This window comes from Colletotrichum destructivum, chromosome 2, assembly GCF_034447905.1.
Source record: "Colletotrichum destructivum chromosome 2, complete sequence".
In the NCBI taxonomy this organism is placed as follows: domain Eukaryota; kingdom Fungi; phylum Ascomycota; class Sordariomycetes; order Glomerellales; family Glomerellaceae; genus Colletotrichum; species Colletotrichum destructivum.
Window position 1 is genome coordinate 282,441 of NC_085897.1, and position 20,393 is coordinate 302,833.

The following is a 20,393-nucleotide window of genomic DNA, read 5'->3' on the forward strand; positions in this document are numbered from 1 at the left end:
TGGACCCCATGGCTTCCCCAGATGCTGCCCCGCTGTCGATGACTCGACCTGAATCTAAGGATGACTCCAAGGACGACGAGAAGGACCTTGGAATCGAACCAGTAACCACAACTGAGATGGGGCATTCGGACGGTACAAAGTTTCTCACATCGTTTGGAAGTGCAGATCGACGCTAACTTGAGTTGAAGAGTACACGGAGGAGGATTACAAGAAGTTGACGCGGAAGATTGACCGATATCTCATTCCAACCATGTCAGCTTGGTCTGCTCGACGTATCACCCGTATTCATGCTAATGCCAACAGTAGGTTCTTCATGTATGGCATCCAACAGACCGACAAGACGTCCATTAGTATTCAGGCGGTAAGTCTTTCACTCTTGATTCCATTAGCGCACCCGCCTCGGCTTTTCTAACATAAGAAAGCTTTTCGGCATGAACACCGAACTGGGACTACATGGGCAGCAGTACCAGTGGTTGACAACCATGTAAGAAGACCACCTATAAATTCCATATGGCTTCTCACACATAAGTCGTTAGCTTTTACATCACGTACCTTGTCGGCGAGTTTCCGTCGACCTGGCTGCTGCAGCGATATAACCTCGGCCGTGTCCTGACCGCGTACATGGTTGGTTGGTGTAAGAAGAATCCATGCCCCCGCCAAGGAAGTTTGCTGACAAGCTGCAAGCCATCTGCCTCCTTTGTATCAGCGCTTGCAACAATTGGACGCAGTTGATGGCGCTTCGCGCCCTTCAGGGCTTCTTCGAATGCAACATCTCTCCTGGCTTCCTCCTGATTACTGGCGCATGGTACCGCACGTCTGAACACGCCCAGCGCTCCTTGTTCTGGCAATCTTCGCAAGGATTCTTCACAATAACTTGTAACCTGATTTTGTACGGAATTGCCCGACATGCTGTGGCCAAGGGCGACATTGCAGCCTGGCGCACTATTTCCCTCTTCCTTGGAGGGCTCACCCTCGTCGGATCCATCTTTTGTTATTTTGTCCTTGGGATGCCCCAAAATGTCCCGTGGCTGACCGAAACAGAGAAGAGAATGGCGTAGGTGTCTCTGATATCATCATGTCTTGCGCAACACTAACGAGTGGCAGAATCGCGCGAGTCAGCCAGAACCAAATTGGAGAGGAAACCGCCAACAAGGCATGGAATTGGGATCACGTCCGGGAGTGCTTCAAGGATCCCCAGGTGTATTTCGGCTTTTTCAATACTTTTCTAGCATGTATACCCAACGGGTAAGTTGACCGCTGTCGCTGCATTTGATGAAGCTTACAATTCAACTGGATAGGGGTATTACCACCTTCAGCTCCCTCCTCTACGTCACATTCGGTTTCGACACATGGCAATCTATGCTTTGGGGCCTACCCCGTAATGGTATTCCGCCCTAATCCTTTCCCCTCATGCTCCTGTTCGGAGGGCTAGCCACTTGAGTAGGAGAATAGCATGAAGTTGACTCGGAATTAGCTATTTACGTTATCGTCTTCATCCTTGTCGCCTGGTACCTTCGGAAATTCCAAAATCAGCGCATGTTCATCATGATAATTTCATGCATATTACCTTTTGTTGGTATGCTAGTGATGTCTCTGATGCCAAACACACCCGAGCACAAATGGCTCAAATGGGGCATGTTTGACATCACTGTGGTCTTCTCTCTATCCCTGTTCCTCGGATGGAGTTTGAGTAGGTCTCCTCTCCTATATAGTGGACATATCTGACCTCAGCTTTACCTAGTTACCTCAAATATTGCAGGGACGACGAAGAGAACAGTTGTTTCTTCCATGACACTGATTGCATACTGTGGTGGGAATATGGTCGGTGCTCAGGTTTTCCAAACCAAAGATGCCCCTCGATATGTGGGTGGCACAATCGCGTGCTCTGCCTGCTTCGGTCTTCAAATCCTAGTCATCATCTGCTGGAGGCTTTGGTACATGAGAGAAAATAGACGCCGCGACCGGGCTCTGGCTGAGAGTGACATCTGTGAGGAAGAACAAAAGCGGCTCGGCAGTGAGATGGGAAGGCGGGATACGACAGATTTGAAGAATCCTTACTTCAGGTACGCCATGTGATGGGGGGAAAGGAAGTATTGCTCCCTCACAATGCAAAGCCAAGTTCAAGATAAGAGTTTTGCTTTCCGGTCGGGTAGTAGGCATAGACAACAATAGAGACGACAGCGACGATAGCGACGACAGTAATAGTAGGAATAACAATGAGAAATGTGAAATGAACTATTAGACCTACTATAATAGTTATCCGCCCACTTAGCTCGAAGTATCCGCCCGGATAGCAAGACTCCAAGATAATGCCATCGTCGCTTTTCTTCCCTTTTATATATATATCTTTATTGAGCTAGCAGCATGTCGCCCTTGCCTGTGTGTTCTGTTCATGCTCAAAGCTTGAATCACCTATATGTGTATGAAGATGGGCTGGCCGAAGACTGCCGCGTGTGATTGTGCTAGTTGATTCTCCATTATCAATCGAATGTCTAATCTGAGTTAGAAGTGACGCCTTTCAGGATAAGCAACCTTCCGCCTTCAACGCGAACCACCTTTCCGTCCATGAAAGCACCAGCCTTGCTCATTAACCAAAGAGCACACCCAACCATGTCCTCTTCATTTCCTGCCCTCTTGGCAGGGGTTTCACTTGCTAAGCGGAGGTTCGAAGTGCCGTCGTCGGGAGTCATTCCCGAGGGAACGATCCCAGGAGACATGGCATTGATGCGAACTACAGAGTCAGCGGGGCCTCTGATGCACGGTTAGGGAAGGTGCCTAGTTTCTTACTGTAGAAGTTTGCGAACTCGGCCGCCATGATTCTGACAAGGTGGTCCACGGCGGCCTTGGATGTTTGGTAGCAGGGAACAAACTGGTGGTTATGCACGCTGGCTGGACTACTGAACAAGATGACGCAGCCCCGTCCGTCTCCTTGTGCGGCTGCCGAGCCCAAGAGACTGATTAATCCGGCTGTCAAATAGTATGGGGCAAGGACATTCAGGCGAAAAGTATGTTCCCAGCCTTTGTACGGAGCTGATAATGTCGCGGCCTCGAGCTGACTCAGACTGTCGCCTGGCGTGTACGTAATGTCGTTCATGTATCGAACAGCGGCGCAGTGAATCAATGCATCTAACGATGTTCGCAAGGATCTGATTGTCTCAACCACATCTTTGACCATGTCTTCGCTGGAAAGGTCACCACGAATACTGCCAGCAGGGTCAACGGGTGCTAAGGTTGGGGCACTAGTGAGTGGGACGAACATCACCACTTCAACATCCGAGTTGGAAGACGTCGCTAAACTCTCAAGTTCCGTCTTGGTATCCGAAAGCGCCCTCTCATTTATGTCTATGAGAATGACGTTGGCCCCATTGACAACGCATCCTCGCGCCAGCATGTGTCCAATGCCAGAGGCTGACGATGTCAGTCTGAGTATCGACTCTGTCTACGCGTAAGAAAAGCGTAAGAGGATCCTCACCTCCACCAGTGATTGCAATCCATCGGCCGGTGACGTCAAACAATTCACTGATGCGTAGACTCGCCATGTTGGAGAACTGGATTGCTGACGCCGTGCAGTGGCTTCCAGACCGGCCAAGGAGAATTCGAATGCGTCTACCAATCCACGATATATCTCCTCTTTATACCTGCTTGCCGCTCAACTTTCCCAAAGTAAAAAGCATATGTCACCTTCTAGGATCACGAGGCGTCTGCGTGATTCGGGGCGGACGAGTGTGACCATAATCCTCGGAGATAACCGACAAAGTTGGGATAAGCGACGCGATCCGCCGATCCTGAAGGTCTCGCTCAAGACCCGAACCACCCACTCTTATCGATACATGTGTGCAGTTGACAGGCTGTTCCACAGATGGTCCTAGGTTTGCTCGCTGGGACTGGACGTAACTGGACGCATATAACACTCATCGTCATCTTTCCTTCACTGGGATTCGGACATCAAGAGGCCCGAGTTATACGCCTGTGCAATGTATCTTCTCTTTGCGACTGGCATACACACGGCCGTGGCCTTATTCGGCCTGGTAGTCGTCACCTTGTCAGCAGTTTTGGTCTTGTGTCTCAAATTCTTTTATGTGGACTTCTCCAAGATCAAAGGCATTCCTGAGATCCCTGGCGGGAGGCTGCTGGCCGGCCATCTACCTCACTTGGGCAACGACCATGCTACCACGGCGGCATCGTGGTCTGCCAAATATGGATGGCCTGTTTTCCAGTTTAGAATGGGACGCCGACGGGCTATCATGATCAACTCATTTGAGTCAGCCCGAGAATGGCTGGTAAAGAACCAGTCAGCCACCGTCGACCGGCCGTGGTTCTATACATTTCACGGAGTTATTTCAAAGACATCCGGTTAGTAAAGGTCTCGAACATACGCGCGCAGCGCGCTCAGAAAGGATGCTGACTTCCGGTCTTCAAAGCGGCAACCATCGGCACATCTCCATGGAACGAGAGGACTAAGAAGCAGAGGCGGGTTGTTGGCTCGTTCACGACTGGGCCAGCAATGAAGAAGATGCACGGGATGCTACATATGGAGACATGCGCCGTCATCTCCAGGATTTATTATGACAGCCTGAAGGGGGCAGTTGACATCGTGCCTCATGTGTATCAGAAGCGTCTCTCTCTCAATCTCATGATGATGCTTTGCTATGGTACACGATTCAATTCGGTTGAAGATCCAATGCTTCTCCAGATTCTCGAAGACGCAAAAACAATCGCAAGGTAAGGCCCGTTTATTCAGTGATCCAGAAGAACATGAGTGTTAAAATCCCGTACAGCTTCCGATCCACAAACTCCAACCCCCAAGACTTTATTCCTCACTTGAGGTACCTGGGCACCAACCGACGCACTGTCACTGCAAAGCAAGTTCGAAACCGACGAGATAGCTGGCTTGCAACTATGTTCAGTAATGTTCAGAACAGCCACAACAGACTACGTCCTGGTGATAAGAAATGCGTGGCTGAAATGCTTCTTGAAGACAACCATGAGGGCCTTACCAAGCGTATGTACTATTCAAAGAGTGGACTTCCCACGAACAACTAACGCTGATATGAATAGTTGACATCAAAACAATTCTCGGTGGTCTGATGTCTGGCGGATTCGAAACAATCTACTCGACCGTCATCGTCACGCTTGGGGCTCTGTCAACGCCCTGGGGACAAGAGGTACAAAACAAGGCATACGAAGACATGATAGGTGCCTACGGTTCACATGAGAACGCATTCGAGCAATGCCTTCTCGAAGAGAAAAGCCAGTACGTCTCCGGTTTGGTCAAAGAAGCTTTGCGCTTTTACCCGCCCCACAAGATTCTCCCAGCCCGACAGGTCTACAAAGACTTCACGTATGCGGGAACCACCATCCCCCAAGGGATGCTTATCTACATCAACAACCAAGCCGTCAGTTTTGGTACGGTTTCTATTTGAAAATGCCATGGGTTTCTGCCTGCTGACTAGTAACATAGACAAAGAGACGTACGGCCCTGACGCTCATGAGTTCCGCCCGGAGCGATGGATAGAAGCGGGATGCAATATACCTCCCCCGTACCATTTTGCTTACGGCCAGGGTTCAAATCCATACCACGAAATCCACATATGGATCCACAATATGGATCCATGTCCATTCCATTCCATTCCACGTAGGCTTCAGCCTTTCCATATTCACGCCACGGAACCCCTTCCATATGTTCCATATGTGGAAATTGTGGAAAGGATTGAAGATTTAGGTGGGGGCTGAAAAAACCTGGATTTCCTTGTGAAATAGCGCATACCCCAAGTACTTTCTATCGCCAACGACAACGCAATAGCAACAATTTTCCACCCCGTTTTACCCGTACACGAAGTTCAAACAAGTCTATTCTAGGGGGGTTACTACTACTCACGCCCTTATTTCCCCAAATCGAAATGGCCGCCCTCCATCCTACCAAGTCAACCACACCCGTTCCAGAACGTACAGAAGAAGACAATCAACGACTCTTTCAGCTCTACAAAGGCTGGACCTTGACGGAGAGAGACGGCCAAGTGCGTCAATGGGTATATCAGTTCGGCTACGATATCCAGCATGCCCAGAAAGGGGAACGCCGATGGGTGTGTTGCCTTTGCATCAAGCAAAAGCGGCCGAGGCCAAAGAGTTATGCCATCAAAGGGTTGCAGAATGCGGAGGGTCACCTGTACGCGGACCACAATGGCATTATGGATCCGACAGGCAAGAGGCAAAAGCCTGCCAAGGCATCTGAGAAAGCACATCAGTCCATTGCAACAATTCTACAGTTGAACCCGAAGGAGCCGAAGGAACAAGATTTGATCAATACCTTGATCAAACGTTTTGACAAAACTGTATTCCAGCAGAAACTTGTCAACTGGATTGTCAATTCTAACCAATCCTTCTCGATCGTTAACGATCAAGATCTTCGAGACATCTTCAACTACCTCAATCCATCGGTGGAGATCACAAAAGCCAACATTACTGACGTGACCGTGCGTGCCATCGCAGAGCGAGAATTTACTAACAACATGGAAAGAGTGAAGGACGCTTTGCGAAAGAGTCCGGGACAGATCCATATCCAGTACGATGGCTGGAAGTCTGGTAACCGACACGCCTTATACGGCATCACATGTGTTTTTCGGGATTCAAACAATCGGCCACAGAAGTGTGTCCTCGGACTGCCTGAGCTTACAGAGAGGCACACAGGCGAGAATATCGCCGGGCAGATCATCGAGATCATTCGAGAGTACGAGATCAGCGATAAAGTCGGATATTTCACACTGGATAATGCCGGTAACAATAAAACTTCGATGGGGGAGCTTGGATTAGAATTCGGCTTCGAGTGGGAGAAGCGATGGGTTCGCTGCGTTGGTCACGTTGTCAACATAGTAGTGAAACAGATGCTGTATGGCAAGAACCCGGATGCTTTCGAGAAAGAGGTCTTCGAAGGACTTCATACGGCAGCGAAGGAGCATGAAGTCTGGAGGAGGCGAGGCTCTGTTGGAAAATGGCATAACTTTGCTGTTGTAGGTGGCTGAATCCCCGGCTTTATTTGTTATACTCACGAATACCTAGGAGGTGAGCAGATCGGACACGTGGACCGATATGCTCAAGAAGGTACAGGCTATCGAGAGCCAACTCTCTGATGACGCTCAGCTCAAGAAACACCGTCCAGTTGGAGTTGTGGTCGACAATGCTACCCGGTGGCTTTCTCAATTCTCGATGATTGAGCGCGCTCTCGTCTTAAGGCCATTTTATAATTCTTTTGTCCAGAGAGCGTCAAACGAGTGGGAGAAGGTCAACTTGACGAGAGCTGGCCACATCAAAAAGGGCTCCAAGCTGCCCTTCTTCCTGAAGGAAGAGAATCACATGACACCTGATGATTGGCATGTGCTCGGGACTCTTTACGACATTTTGCTTGACTTCCAGCTGGTTGTGAGAGGCCTTGAGGGTGATGGGCAGGGAAAACACCGGAGAAAGGTCGAGGAAAACGAGATCGACCCTCCACTGTCTGGTAAGCCTTAATTATACTTCTCAAAAGCGGCCCGATTCTTATTCTAACAGCTGATTTGTACAGGAACAAGCTGGGATCTTATTCACGCGTATGAATTTCTTCTCGAAACCCTCGAATCCGCGAAAAGAGCAGTCGCCAATTTTCCGGACGGCCATCACCTCGCTGTCAACATCAATCTGGGCTGGCTCAAATTGAACGAATACTACGAGCATCTGAACGATAGCCCCTTGATCTATGGCGCCGCAGTTCTTCATCCTGCCTACCGGTGGGCACTGTTTGACGATTTGTGGGGAGACGACGACGAAAGACAGTTATGGATTACCAAGGCGAAGGAGATGGTCCAGGATCTCTGGGAGAGAGAGTATAGGGACCTGGAGGTCGATGACCCAGAGATTGAGTTGCCTGCCAATAAGCGGCTGAAGACCTCAAGAAACAAGTTCACAGCGTGGCGCACAAAGAAGCGAGGACTGACGGCCGGGGGGGTTTCTGTTACCGAGTCGCCAATTCAATCCCCTGCTCAATCGCCTAGGTCCTCAGTTGGCGGTCTGGATCTTGATGAATACGGGCAGTGGCAGCGTGATATCGAGGATGCTGATGCTTCTGTCACAGATCCCTACGAATACTGGCACATGAGGCGGCTTAAATACCCCCGGTTGTCTAGGATGGCCTTGGATCTGCTTACTGTGCCACCAATGTCAGCCGAGTGCGAGAGGTTATTCTCGACCACTGGCCGCATGGTGACCAAGAGCCGCAATAGGCTAGATGCCAGCACAATTGGGCTTTGTCAGACACTACGGAGTTGGTTGCGTGCCGGTTTGATCGGGTCGCTAGATAGGATTCTGATGGACGAGTGACAATAACATCGACGTCACCAAGGCATGGATGCGGCCCACTAATTACCATTGTTAGACAAAGTAGGTTTCCATTCCACCCATTCCACAATATGGATCCATTTCCATAATGGATCCATTTCCACCCATTCCACATCGAAGTTATTAGTCAGCATCCATATCCACGCCATATTCACGAATGTGTCGTGGAGTGTCGTGGATTTGAACCCTGCTTACGGCGCTGGAGGCCGAATGTGTACGGCTGTCAACTTCGCAAACCGGATGCTGTACGGCGTATTTGTTCGATTGATTCTCTCTTTCAAGATCACAGAGAGCGAGGAAATGCCCCCGAATGTCCATTATATCGACTACAAGGAGGACTCAACTGCATCAAATTCCCTCCCCTCGTTATTCAAACTGAGATTCACTCCCAGAGACCCGGAGATGCTTGAAGGCTGCCTCAAGAACGCGCATGAGAACCTGACGGATTTTGTTACCGGAGACAACGCAGAGCCCCTCTTCTTCTAAGACGGGTGCATCAAGTGACGTTGGTCTCAGGGATATTCGATGTCAGGGTAAAAGTGGCAAAGAAACCAAAACAACATGGAGACTAAATACTGTATTTCTTGAAACAAACTGAATAAATGTTACCTCGTCGCTTTCGTCGTCGATGTCAGCTGCGTCGTTATCGTCGTCATTGGTATTATTGTTGTTAACATCGTCCTCGTCATCGTCGTCGTAGTCGTACACTTCGTTTAAGAATCTATCACGTATTTGTCTTTGTGAGTCCGAAATAAGTTCACGTCATGCTAGAATCAGAGGAGAGTAAGCTTAAAAATCTTGGAGCCCAAACAACTAAATTTCAGATGTGTATACGTTTCTCCTAGAGCATACCTCGAACTATTCCGCCCTCCTTCCACACTTTTGCATCCTTCATGACAAAGCTGACAGATCTGAGAGCCTTGATGTTCTTCTCAGGATCCTCATCAAAGGCCACAATGTCGGCTTGCAGGCCTTCTGCGAACCATCCAAATCGCCTCCCGCATAAGTCTCCTCCACAGGCCTCCCACCCCCCAACAGTACACGACTCCAACACATCAACTACTGGTATACCAGCCTCGATCATCAACTCCAGCTCCCGAACATTGTCGCCATGCGGAAAGGTTCCCGTGTCGCCGCCACAAGCTAGGCGAACTCCAAGGTCGTGCGCCCGTTTGACTTGCTTTAGTATCTGGTCAAACCGGTGGGCATGCAACTTTTCTGCAATCGCAAGAGTAGGCACCATTATGACTCCCTTGTCAATCATACGCATGAACATGTCATCGGTGCCAAAGTAAACATGCTCAATGGTGTTGACCCCGGCCTCGATGGCTGCCAATGCGCCCTTCAATGTGCAGCAGTGCGCCGACACTGGGGCGCCCGCTAGTTCCGCTTCTTTGACGATCACATCCATCTCTTCTTGAGAGAACACCAAGTAGTCCGGGTTAGGTTCTTTGGGGGGATGCAAAACGCTTGGAATGTAGGGATGTTGCTGCGCAGGGGGTGATCTCATGATTCTCCGGCGGTAATCAGCGAAGAATTTGATTACATCTGCTCCCGTGGCAATCCGTCGCCGAACTGCCTGCCGGCATTGTTCGACACCATCAACAGCATCCGCCCCAGCCGGTAGGCAGTGGCCGCCGGCGTTGTTCTCAGTGCGCGGCTCAAAGGAACCGGTGCTGGCAATCACCTTGGTTGCCACGAACAGGCGTGGCCCCGGGGTAAGCCCGCGAGCGATGGCATCTCTCAGGTTGGCGTCACATTCTTGCATTCCCTCCGACCCAAGGTCTCTGTTGTAGAAAATATAAGAAGTCAGTGTGTGTGTGTGTTCAGGCATTATTGGCGGCGATCAGAAGAAACCGCGTACCTGTAAGTCGTGTATCCTGCAAGCAAAGCCGTCCGACAATGATTGACGCCGCGGACAATTCGTTCTGTCATACTCTCGTCTCTCTTTTGTTGGAGAGCACCCGCTTCACTTATAACTATCAATCAGTACACTCAAGAAAGAGCCGGAATAGGACGGATTGACTCACTTATATGAATGCAAAAACACGTGTGTGTGTGCATCCACGAGTCCAGGCATCACATACTTGCCCCGCAGGTCAATGTCTCGCTCTTGCAGAATCTGTAAAAATGGTTCTTGCTCGTCGTTTCTCTCAAAGACGCGAACAATGAGGCCAGTTGCCGAGTCAACGGTAATGGAGACATTTTGGCGAACCTGCTTGACCAGAGGGTCAAATAAAGACGAGGTATGCAGTGTATATTGCGTCATGACAATGTGATTTCGGTCAATAGTTCTAGGAGGGAATTTGGTTGAAAGACTGAAAGTGCTATCTACTAGAGAGTGCAAGGAAAGGAGTTCGAGCGAGCGGTCTTGATGTGTCGTATGGCGCGGTGCGATGCCCTTCAGGTTTCAGCTCACTGGGCGGCGGGCCCAACGAGTTCAGTTAGTTGAGATGGCGCGTCGGATCAGCGCGACCAATTTGGATAAACCGTCGTGGAAAGCCGACCCCGCAAAGGATCTTGTTATGCCTCTCTGTCTTGGCAAGCTGACGAAGGACACGGGCAATGATAAGATGTCGCTTCTCCACCATGCTCTCTTTCTCCCCCACGAGGAGTCTTGCTGAGACGCCCCCACCCAGACGATCGTAATCGGGACCCATCCGGTCCTTGATTTTCGGTGACTTGTATAAAGTCTGAACCGCCCGATGTCTTTTGTGTCCTATGGATTGATTCTTCTCGCCTGGTTGATGGAGAATTGAAGCAGGCTCCGGAGTGTTCATTGTCGAAGCGCAGCCAGTGTCTCTAGGGAAAGCAACAAGACGCCGAGTCTCTTGATGGATTGCCTGATACCGAAATATGATGGCTCTGCGTGTCGCTGACGATTCGTTGGTTCCGGAAAAGTGTGCGGTGTTGTGGTCCATGACACAAATGCCACCTTTAGCCACAGGATATTTGCAGACCGCGCTGTAGTCCAAGTTCGACGCGTCGATTTGCGTCTCAGCTCCGATGTGCGGAAACCTTCCTTGTCTGTAAGACATTGCTATAGCTTTCAAACATCCGTTGACCTCATTTACATTCTGGAGAGGTATCCAGACGGTTATGACTCGACCTTGACTTTGGAAATATGCACTGTTCTGGTGCCAAGGCTTTTCTGAGGACACCTCTGGAGGCTTGTCCATCAAGAAACCCTTGGAATGAAGGCAGAAACTTGGTCTGATGAAATCCGATATGACGGCTTTCCAACTCTGTGCTGAGATCTTCCAATCTGTGGCGATTCAAACGTTCGAAGTAAAGAGCCAGCTGAGGGGTAGGCATGTTGTCTTGTGAGCGACAAGGTATTGATGCTAGCGTAGTAGAACCGCTTGCTTGTGTTAACTAGGAGGCTCTGGGCTTAAAGAAGGTAATTCTCCAGCATAAACCGCAAGATAATAATCGCTTTTCTAAATTCCTCAAATGGTCTCTTGGTTGCAAACACGTGTCCTTGCTGCAGCTTTTGCCTGAATTCCAACGACTGTTGTTGGAAATCAGCCTATCATTCAGTGAAGTTACGTCTATACAAATTCACTGCATGCTCAGTTTCGGGTAAAGCTGCCAGCACGTCATGCAGAGTGAAAAACAGTTCAACAGAAATATGACAGTTTCTCAGGGGAAAATATCCAAGACCTCATTTCCAAGTACAACGCATCACTTCAGAAGGCCTACGATGAATACCTGCGCAATGAAATCACTTACCAAGAGGCGGACTCTAGAAAGATTCGCCTGTTTTTGAACGAGGTTGGGCTCCCAGAGCCGACTGACTAGCAGATCACCGAGTTCAGGAACGTCTACAAACCAGCGTACCAGAAGAATCGATGAGCGACTCCAGACAGTGTTGAGATGCTGGTTCGTCTACGCGAGCACGGTTTCAGACTGGGAATCGTTACCAACGGGCAACTCAAAGACCAGTTGGAAAAGTCGGATGCAATTGGGGTCCATCACCTTGTCGACAATATCATCACCTCAGAAGAAGCGGGGTGCTGCAAGCCCGATAAACGACTATTTCACCTAGCCATCGAGGCGTTGGGGGCCACGCTTCAGAACAGCTGCATGATAGGTGATTCTGTGGACTCTGATATCAGGGGAGGTCTTGAATGCGGAATCGAATACCGTCCACGACCTTGCCAAAGAATTGTCTGCTATTCTTGCAGCCATCTCCGTGGAGAACTACGTCTTTGCCATCTTTCGAACCGGAAGGAATGGTCAGAATAGTCGCCAAAGCGGCATCCCCAATCAACGAGACCGCCATACGGATCTCTTTTCGAGGCCAAGACGAGCAAAAGGACGAGCCGGGCACACAAGTCAGGTTTCACATCACTGAGAGACTTCACAGCATCCGAATCGACTACGAAAAATGTTTTCTCTCTTCGAAATCATGCATTGAAGCTAGGTTGCTTGAGAGTCTCAGAATGCTCCAGGCCTGCTGTGACAACCTCATGCGAGACCACCCAAGAGCAGCATTGCGAAATCTCAGGTCTGTGATGATGATACTAGCTGAGATCGCTGGAATAGAGGCTTCATTAGTTGTTGAGGGGGAAGAAATTGATCTTTAAGAGTCAAGGGGACTTTCTGTTGGTTACAGTAGTTGGAGTGTCAAGAATTGGGCATTTACTTGAAGTCGTAATTCTGTTGATTTCATAATTTCAATGCTAGTATGGACATGTTTTTTCATGCCTCTTTTCAAAAACCCGGAAGCTCTTTCCGAGTAGCCACCCATGCAAATAAATCATTAACGCCACTCTACCATGCTTTTTCTTTCATCCATCCCGGTCATCATGACGATATTAGCCCTGGCCGAACTGGGGAGTGTTGAGGGACATGGCCATCAACAGACAGGGTTCAAATCCATACCACGAAATCCACATATGGATCCACAATATGGATCCATGTCCATTCCATTCCATTCCACGTAGGCTTCAGCCTTTCCATATTCACGCCACGGAACCCCTTCCATATGTTCCATATGTGGAAATTGTGGAAAGGATTGAAGATTTAGGTGGGGGCTGAAAAAACCTGGATTTCCTTGTGAAATAGCGCATACCCCAAGTACTTTCTATCGCCAACGACAACGCAATAGCAACAATTTTCCACCCCGTTTTACCCGTACACGAAGTTCAAACAAGTCTATTCTAGGGGGGTTACTACTACTCACGCCCTTATTTCCCCAAATCGAAATGGCCGCCCTCCATCCTACCAAGTCAACCACACCCGTTCCAGAACGTACAGAAGAAGACAATCAACGACTCTTTCAGCTCTACAAAGGCTGGACCTTGACGGAGAGAGACGGCCAAGTGCGTCAATGGGTATATCAGTTCGGCTACGATATCCAGCATGCCCAGAAAGGGGAACGCCGATGGGTGTGTTGCCTTTGCATCAAGCAAAAGCGGCCGAGGCCAAAGAGTTATGCCATCAAAGGGTTGCAGAATGCGGAGGGTCACCTGTACGCGGACCACAATGGCATTATGGATCCGACAGGCAAGAGGCAAAAGCCTGCCAAGGCATCTGAGAAAGCACATCAGTCCATTGCAACAATTCTACAGTTGAACCCGAAGGAGCCGAAGGAACAAGATTTGATCAATACCTTGATCAAACGTTTTGACAAAACTGTATTCCAGCAGAAACTTGTCAACTGGATTGTCAATTCTAACCAATCCTTCTCGATCGTTAACGATCAAGATCTTCGAGACATCTTCAACTACCTCAATCCATCGGTGGAGATCACAAAAGCCAACATTACTGACGTGACCGTGCGTGCCATCGCAGAGCGAGAATTTACTAACAACATGGAAAGAGTGAAGGACGCTTTGCGAAAGAGTCCGGGACAGATCCATATCCAGTACGATGGCTGGAAGTCTGGTAACCGACACGCCTTATACGGCATCACATGTGTTTTTCGGGATTCAAACAATCGGCCACAGAAGTGTGTCCTCGGACTGCCTGAGCTTACAGAGAGGCACACAGGCGAGAATATCGCCGGGCAGATCATCGAGATCATTCGAGAGTACGAGATCAGCGATAAAGTCGGATATTTCACACTGGATAATGCCGGTAACAATAAAACTTCGATGGGGGAGCTTGGATTAGAATTCGGCTTCGAGTGGGAGAAGCGATGGGTTCGCTGCGTTGGTCACGTTGTCAACATAGTAGTGAAACAGATGCTGTATGGCAAGAACCCGGATGCTTTCGAGAAAGAGGTCTTCGAAGGACTTCATACGGCAGCGAAGGAGCATGAAGTCTGGAGGAGGCGAGGCTCTGTTGGAAAATGGCATAACTTTGCTGTTGTAGGTGGCTGAATCCCCGGCTTTATTTGTTATACTCACGAATACCTAGGAGGTGAGCAGATCGGACACGTGGACCGATATGCTCAAGAAGGTACAGGCTATCGAGAGCCAACTCTCTGATGACGCTCAGCTCAAGAAACACCGTCCAGTTGGAGTTGTGGTCGACAATGCTACCCGGTGGCTTTCTCAATTCTCGATGATTGAGCGCGCTCTCGTCTTAAGGCCATTTTATAATTCTTTTGTCCAGAGAGCGTCAAACGAGTGGGAGAAGGTCAACTTGACGAGAGCTGGCCACATCAAAAAGGGCTCCAAGCTGCCCTTCTTCCTGAAGGAAGAGAATCACATGACACCTGATGATTGGCATGTGCTCGGGACTCTTTACGACATTTTGCTTGACTTCCAGCTGGTTGTGAGAGGCCTTGAGGGTGATGGGCAGGGAAAACACCGGAGAAAGGTCGAGGAAAACGAGATCGACCCTCCACTGTCTGGTAAGCCTTAATTATACTTCTCAAAAGCGGCCCGATTCTTATTCTAACAGCTGATTTGTACAGGAACAAGCTGGGATCTTATTCACGCGTATGAATTTCTTCTCGAAACCCTCGAATCCGCGAAAAGAGCAGTCGCCAATTTTCCGGACGGCCATCACCTCGCTGTCAACATCAATCTGGGCTGGCTCAAATTGAACGAATACTACGAGCATCTGAACGATAGCCCCTTGATCTATGGCGCCGCAGTTCTTCATCCTGCCTACCGGTGGGCACTGTTTGACGATTTGTGGGGAGACGACGACGAAAGACAGTTATGGATTACCAAGGCGAAGGAGATGGTCCAGGATCTCTGGGAGAGAGAGTATAGGGACCTGGAGGTCGATGACCCAGAGATTGAGTTGCCTGCCAATAAGCGGCTGAAGACCTCAAGAAACAAGTTCACAGCGTGGCGCACAAAGAAGCGAGGACTGACGGCCGGGGGGGTTTCTGTTACCGAGTCGCCAATTCAATCCCCTGCTCAATCGCCTAGGTCCTCAGTTGGCGGTCTGGATCTTGATGAATACGGGCAGTGGCAGCGTGATATCGAGGATGCTGATGCTTCTGTCACAGATCCCTACGAATACTGGCACATGAGGCGGCTTAAATACCCCCGGTTGTCTAGGATGGCCTTGGATCTGCTTACTGTGCCACCAATGTCAGCCGAGTGCGAGAGGTTATTCTCGACCACTGGCCGCATGGTGACCAAGAGCCGCAATAGGCTAGATGCCAGCACAATTGGGCTTTGTCAGACACTACGGAGTTGGTTGCGTGCCGGTTTGATCGGGTCGCTAGATAGGATTCTGATGGACGAGTGACAATAACATCGACGTCACCAAGGCATGGATGCGGCCCACTAATTACCATTGTTAGACAAAGTAGGTTTCCATTCCACCCATTCCACAATATGGATCCATTTCCATAATGGATCCATTTCCACCCATTCCACATCGAAGTTATTAGTCAGCATCCATATCCACGCCATATTCACGAATGTGTCGTGGAGTGTCGTGGATTTGAACCCTGTCAACAGACCACCGATGAGACCGGCGCAGGGAAGGGTGACGAGCCAGCCGGAGAAGATGAAGGCGACCTGGCGCCAGTTGACGGCGCCGATGTCGAAGTTCATCAAGGCGACACCGATGACGGCACCGGTCAGGCACTGTGTGGTGCTGACGGGGAGACCGAGACGACTGGCGAGGAGGACGGTGATGGCGGCGCCCAACTCCATGGCGAAACCTCTGGTGGGAGACAGCTAGAATTCAACCTATGTTAGCATCATGGACGGGCACCATTTTGTCTTCCTTGTTTGTTTGGTGGTGGTGTGAACATACCTGAGTGATCTTGTTGCCCATGGCCTTGATGATGTGGTGGCCCATGAACCAGAAGCCGGCGCCGAGGAGGAAACCGGCCGCCACGAGAATCCAGATGGGGGACTCGCCGTCCTCCCTGATCTCGCCCGTCATGTAGACCTGGTAGGCGGCGATCCAGGGGCCGACGGCGTTGGCAACGTCGTTGGAGCCGTGGGCGATGGACATCATCATGGCGCTGGCGACCTGGGCGTAGGTCCAGAGGTGCTCGACGCGGTTGTCGTAGCGCTTGGCCTTGCCGTGGATGGCGGACAGCTGGGAGGAGGCGTGGGTGACGCAGTCGCGGGTGACGCCCTGCAGGAAGAAGTATTTGACGAAGCTCCAGATGCGCTTGGGGTTGTGGATGGGGAGGTGGGCGGTCGGGGCGAGGAAGCGCTCCTCGGGCTCGGGCTTGCGCTTGTACCGCTGGACGACGCCGCCGCCGGTGGTGCCGGTAGTGCCGTCGGTGGCGGCGAGAGGAGCCTTCTTGCCGCCGCGCTCGACGTCCTCGAGGGAGAGGGGGGGCACCGAGGTCGGGCTGTCGGTGCTGGCGTTGTCGTTGCCGTTGCCGAGGTTCTTGGCCTGCTGCTTCTCGAGGTCGGCACTGTTGTTGTTGATGTTGTCGTCGTCGTTGTTGTTCTTCTTCTTCTCCTCTTCCGCAGTCTCGTCGTGGGCGTCAGCGTAGTAGTCGATGACGAACTCGTTGCCCTTGGCCGGCATGTAGATGGGGGGGTTCTCCATGTACAGCATGGGGCCGAGGAAGATGTGGCGGAGGCGGATGCGCGGGTCCTCCTTGACGAGGCGGCGGTGGACGTAGGGGACGAAGAAGACGTAGGCGAGCAGCAGGGCGCCGAAGAAGACGCCGAGGACGATGCCGCAGGCGGTGCCGGCGCCGAGCTCCTCGAGGGAGGGGGCGCCGGGGGCCTCGACGGTGATGAAGAGGGCGAGGACGGCGGCGGTGAAGGCGAGGTAGAAGGGGATGGCCTTCATGGCCTTCTCGAAGGAGTTCTTACGCTCGAGGACGGTGAACTTGAGGGAGGCGAAGAGGACGGCGCCGATGACGGCGGCGATGAGGGGAGCGATGGCCCAGGAGGCGGCGATCTGAGAGACGCTGCCGTCCTTCCAGGACCACGAGACCTGGGCCTGGGCGGCGATGCCGACGCCGACGAGGGCGCCGACGATGGTCTGGGTGGTGGAGACGGGGTAGCCCATCTTGGTGGCGGCGAGCAGCCAGAAGGCGCTGGCGAACTCGGCGCAGCCCATGGCGAGGATCAGGGTGGACGGGGTCTGGCGGAAGCGGTCGAGGTCGATGATGTCGTTCTTGATGGTGCCGGTGACGCGGGCGCCAAGGACGACGGCGCCGAAGAACTCGGTGCACATGGACAGGAAGCCGACCTGGGGCATGGTCAGGGTGCGGGCGGCGACCGAGGTGGCGTACGAGTTGGCGACATCGTTGGCGCCGTTGCCAAAAGAGCTGCCGCAGAAGGCGATGCTGATGATGGCTATGATCCAGTCATACTGCGTGAGGACGGCCATGACGGCTCGGTGGTCTTTTGTCCGACGTTTGTCGTTGACTCAGTTGACCTAGTTGAGAGGAGGAGGAGGAGGAGGAGGAGGAGGAGGAGGAGGAGGAGGAGGAGGAGGTGAAAGAGAGATGGAGGAAGTGAGGAAGTGAGGAAGAGGAGAGTAATCAAGTAACACCAACAAGCCGCCGGATGGAGGAGAGCTTGGGTGTAAGAGGGGGCGGCGGGCAGGCTCGCTCGGGATAGGAGAAAAGGAAAAAAAGCTTGTCGAGATTCTCTTCTCTCAAGGTGGTCGAGAGGGTTCGGAACGCCACGATGCTTTATACAGAGCGGCACGTCGACAATTAATAAGACGAACACCCACGTGTGCCCCGCGCCGTCTGTCTGTGTGTCTGTGTTTGTGTGTGTGTGTGTGTGTGTGTGTTTCTCTCTCTCTCTGTCTATCTGTTCTGTTAGTCTCCGTCAACCCATCTTTTTCCAGGGTTCCTGTTTCTGGAGACAATACGGATGGATACATGTCGAGAGACCTGGACATCTTGGCCTTTGTGTTCGCCTCCAGCTTGAACCGGGGTAAGGGGGGGAGGGGGGAGGCGGCGGCGGTTGTGAGAGACCCGAGAGAAAAACTCGACTTGACTGCCAAATGTCGTGTATAGCTAGCTCTCCAGACGTCCAGAAACGACGTCCAGACGTTCAGAACGACTCCAGAGCGCCGCCTCGACCCATCCATGTGGATATGCTTGACGGATGCCCAGTCTGCGCCGAGCATTGCACTCCTCCACACCACCAGCCGAGATTGGTGAAGACGGGTGCCACTCCACGACTTGGCCTTTCTTGGCTTTCAAGGTACAGAGCATTCGGTGCACCAAAAGAGAGAATCGCCAAGGGAGGGAAACCAGCCAGTCAGCTTCCCGTGTGCGAGCACGTTGTCGTTTCCATACGCTCTCGAAGCTCCGTCGAAGAGCTGTTCACAGTCTGGTATCTTTTTTTTTTGCCTCCTGGTCAAGCTTGTCAACTCCTGTATCCGTACGCTTTCTCTCTCTCGTCAACTCTCCGCCGCCGCCAGCCATGCCCGCCAAGACAGATGATCTGACGCTAGACACCCTTCACTTATGTCGAGTGTCGCGTGCTCTCCTGCTTCTCTGAGAGCACGATGGCAATCGACTGGGCAGGAGAGCACGCGAGCAATTCCCTCTTTTTTTTTTCTTCTTTTTTTCGCCTTCTCTTTTTTCATTCTCTCTTGATTGATGAAATTGATGAAAGGGTGAGTCTTCCCGAGGTTCCGACCCCCTGGGCTTTTTCGGCCTTGGTGTTCTGACTTACCTGAACGGGCGACCGAACAAGACGCAGCCAAGGGAGTCGGATGCTTGTTGCTGGGAGAGTTTCCGTTTCTCTCCTTCTTTTTTCATTTCAATTACTGCAATTCTCTCTGTTTCTCTCTCTCTTTCTCTCCCCCCCTTCCCCCCTTCCCGACCGTGGTGGCCGGCGATGCACGAGTCACGCGACATGGACCCTTTTCTGGGCGAAAGCCGACGGAAACGTGTGCACGCCCAGCCAAGAACCCAGGAACACCAAGAACGGTACCGAGCCGAGTACTAGGGTCACAGGTGCGAGGTGAGGGAGGGGGTTGGCTTTGGTTTTGGCGAACCAGCGAGAGCCAGTCTACACAAAACCGACGTGAAGCCGCTGATCTGCCTCCTCTGGCGACCGAGGAAACACCCCGTCGATCGTCGGGGGAGGGAGAGACACAGACAGACTCTCGAGACTGGAGAACCGAACGGTAAGCCCCGATGGCTTCAGCGTGGCGGCCCGGCATTGGTAGTAGCAACGGGCATCCTCAGCCACAGACGCGTCGCCATGTCTGGCTTTCTGAGTGACCGAACACGTCAGAACGCCCTCGGGGATGGGTGGGTGGGTGGTTATACCGCGTGCAACCACCGGCCGGCTTTCGGGGTAACCCATATCAGTTCATCATACCCATGATCATCATCAGAAGTGCGGAAATGGACGTTGCTCAGAGCGACATCTCGTGCTTTGGTGTCCAGCTTTTGCCCTGCCAAGCCCCCTTCAGGTTCATGAGGTTACCGCGAAGCTGGAGTCCGTCGCATCGTTGTAAGGTTGTCGCCAATGCTGGAATAGTCTCAATAATCGGAGAGAACGCACGCGACTGACAGCGAGAGCGCGTCGCGGATCACCGGGTGGCTCAGCGCCGATTTTTTCTCTCTTTCTTTTTCTTCTTTCGTAACCAAAACATGAGTCGGAGCGCCCAGGACACGCTAGAGTGGCGGTCGCCAAGCAGCCAAGACTATGTATATG

General features: G+C 51.6%; 7 protein-coding genes across 7 annotated transcripts; 4 read left to right on the forward strand and 3 right to left on the reverse strand.

Moving 5' to 3' along the window:
• Positions 1-8: 8 nt before the first annotated feature.
• On the forward strand, positions 9-2,076 carry CDEST_02263 (Putative major facilitator superfamily, MFS transporter superfamily; the record flags this gene model as incomplete). Its single annotated transcript, XM_062918422.1, has 9 exons — positions 9-132; positions 189-361; positions 423-484; positions 537-634; positions 685-1,054; positions 1,105-1,245; positions 1,299-1,384; positions 1,475-1,690; positions 1,742-2,076. The coding sequence occupies 9 exons, from the start codon at positions 9-11 to the stop codon at positions 2,074-2,076; spliced, it is 1,605 nt and encodes a 534-aa protein (XP_062774473.1).
• A 348-nt stretch (positions 2,077-2,424) lies between these two features.
• On the reverse strand, positions 2,425-3,583 carry CDEST_02264 (Putative short-chain dehydrogenase/reductase SDR, NAD(P)-binding domain superfamily). The gene is made up of 3 exons (XM_062918423.1): positions 3,473-3,583; positions 2,788-3,408; positions 2,425-2,731 (listed from the first exon to the last, which is right to left on the reverse strand). Exons 1-3 carry the CDS (start codon positions 3,537-3,539, stop codon positions 2,493-2,495), a joined length of 927 nt encoding a protein of 308 aa, XP_062774474.1. The 5' UTR covers positions 3,540-3,583; the 3' UTR covers positions 2,425-2,492.
• Positions 3,584-3,974: 391 nt separating this feature from the next.
• Positions 3,975-5,497, forward strand: CDEST_02265 (Putative cytochrome P450; the record flags this gene model as incomplete). Its single annotated transcript, XM_062918424.1, has 4 exons — positions 3,975-4,353; positions 4,422-4,722; positions 4,779-5,002; positions 5,059-5,497. The coding sequence occupies 4 exons, from the start codon at positions 3,975-3,977 to the stop codon at positions 5,421-5,423; spliced, it is 1,269 nt and encodes a 422-aa protein (XP_062774475.1). The 3' UTR covers positions 5,424-5,497.
• Positions 5,498-8,577: 3,080 nt separating this feature from the next.
• Positions 8,578-8,853, forward strand: CDEST_02266 (uncharacterized protein; the record flags this gene model as incomplete). The annotated part of the gene is made up of 1 exon (XM_062918425.1): positions 8,578-8,853. One exon carries the CDS (start codon positions 8,578-8,580, stop codon positions 8,851-8,853), a length of 276 nt encoding a protein of 91 aa, XP_062774476.1.
• Positions 8,854-9,208: 355 nt separating this feature from the next.
• CDEST_02267 (Putative metal-dependent hydrolase, composite domain superfamily) lies at positions 9,209-10,636 on the reverse strand (the record flags this gene model as incomplete). The annotated part of the gene is made up of 2 exons (XM_062918426.1): positions 9,209-10,154; positions 10,455-10,636. The coding sequence occupies 2 exons, from the start codon at positions 10,634-10,636 to the stop codon at positions 9,209-9,211; spliced, it is 1,128 nt and encodes a 375-aa protein (XP_062774477.1).
• A 1,607-nt stretch (positions 10,637-12,243) lies between these two features.
• On the forward strand, positions 12,244-12,956 carry CDEST_02268 (Putative HAD superfamily, haloacid dehalogenase-like hydrolase; the record flags this gene model as incomplete). The annotated part of the gene is given in 3 exon segments (XM_062918427.1): positions 12,244-12,460; positions 12,486-12,605; positions 12,616-12,956. 3 exon segments carry the CDS (start codon positions 12,244-12,246, stop codon positions 12,954-12,956), a joined length of 678 nt encoding a protein of 225 aa, XP_062774478.1.
• A 3,038-nt stretch (positions 12,957-15,994) lies between these two features.
• Positions 15,995-18,427, reverse strand: CDEST_02269 (Putative phosphate transporter). The gene is made up of 2 exons (XM_062918428.1): positions 16,543-18,427; positions 15,995-16,463 (listed from the first exon to the last, which is right to left on the reverse strand). Exons 1-2 carry the CDS (start codon positions 18,091-18,093, stop codon positions 16,065-16,067), a joined length of 1,950 nt encoding a protein of 649 aa, XP_062774479.1. The 5' UTR covers positions 18,094-18,427; the 3' UTR covers positions 15,995-16,064.
• Between the last annotated feature and the right edge of the window lie 1,966 nt (positions 18,428-20,393).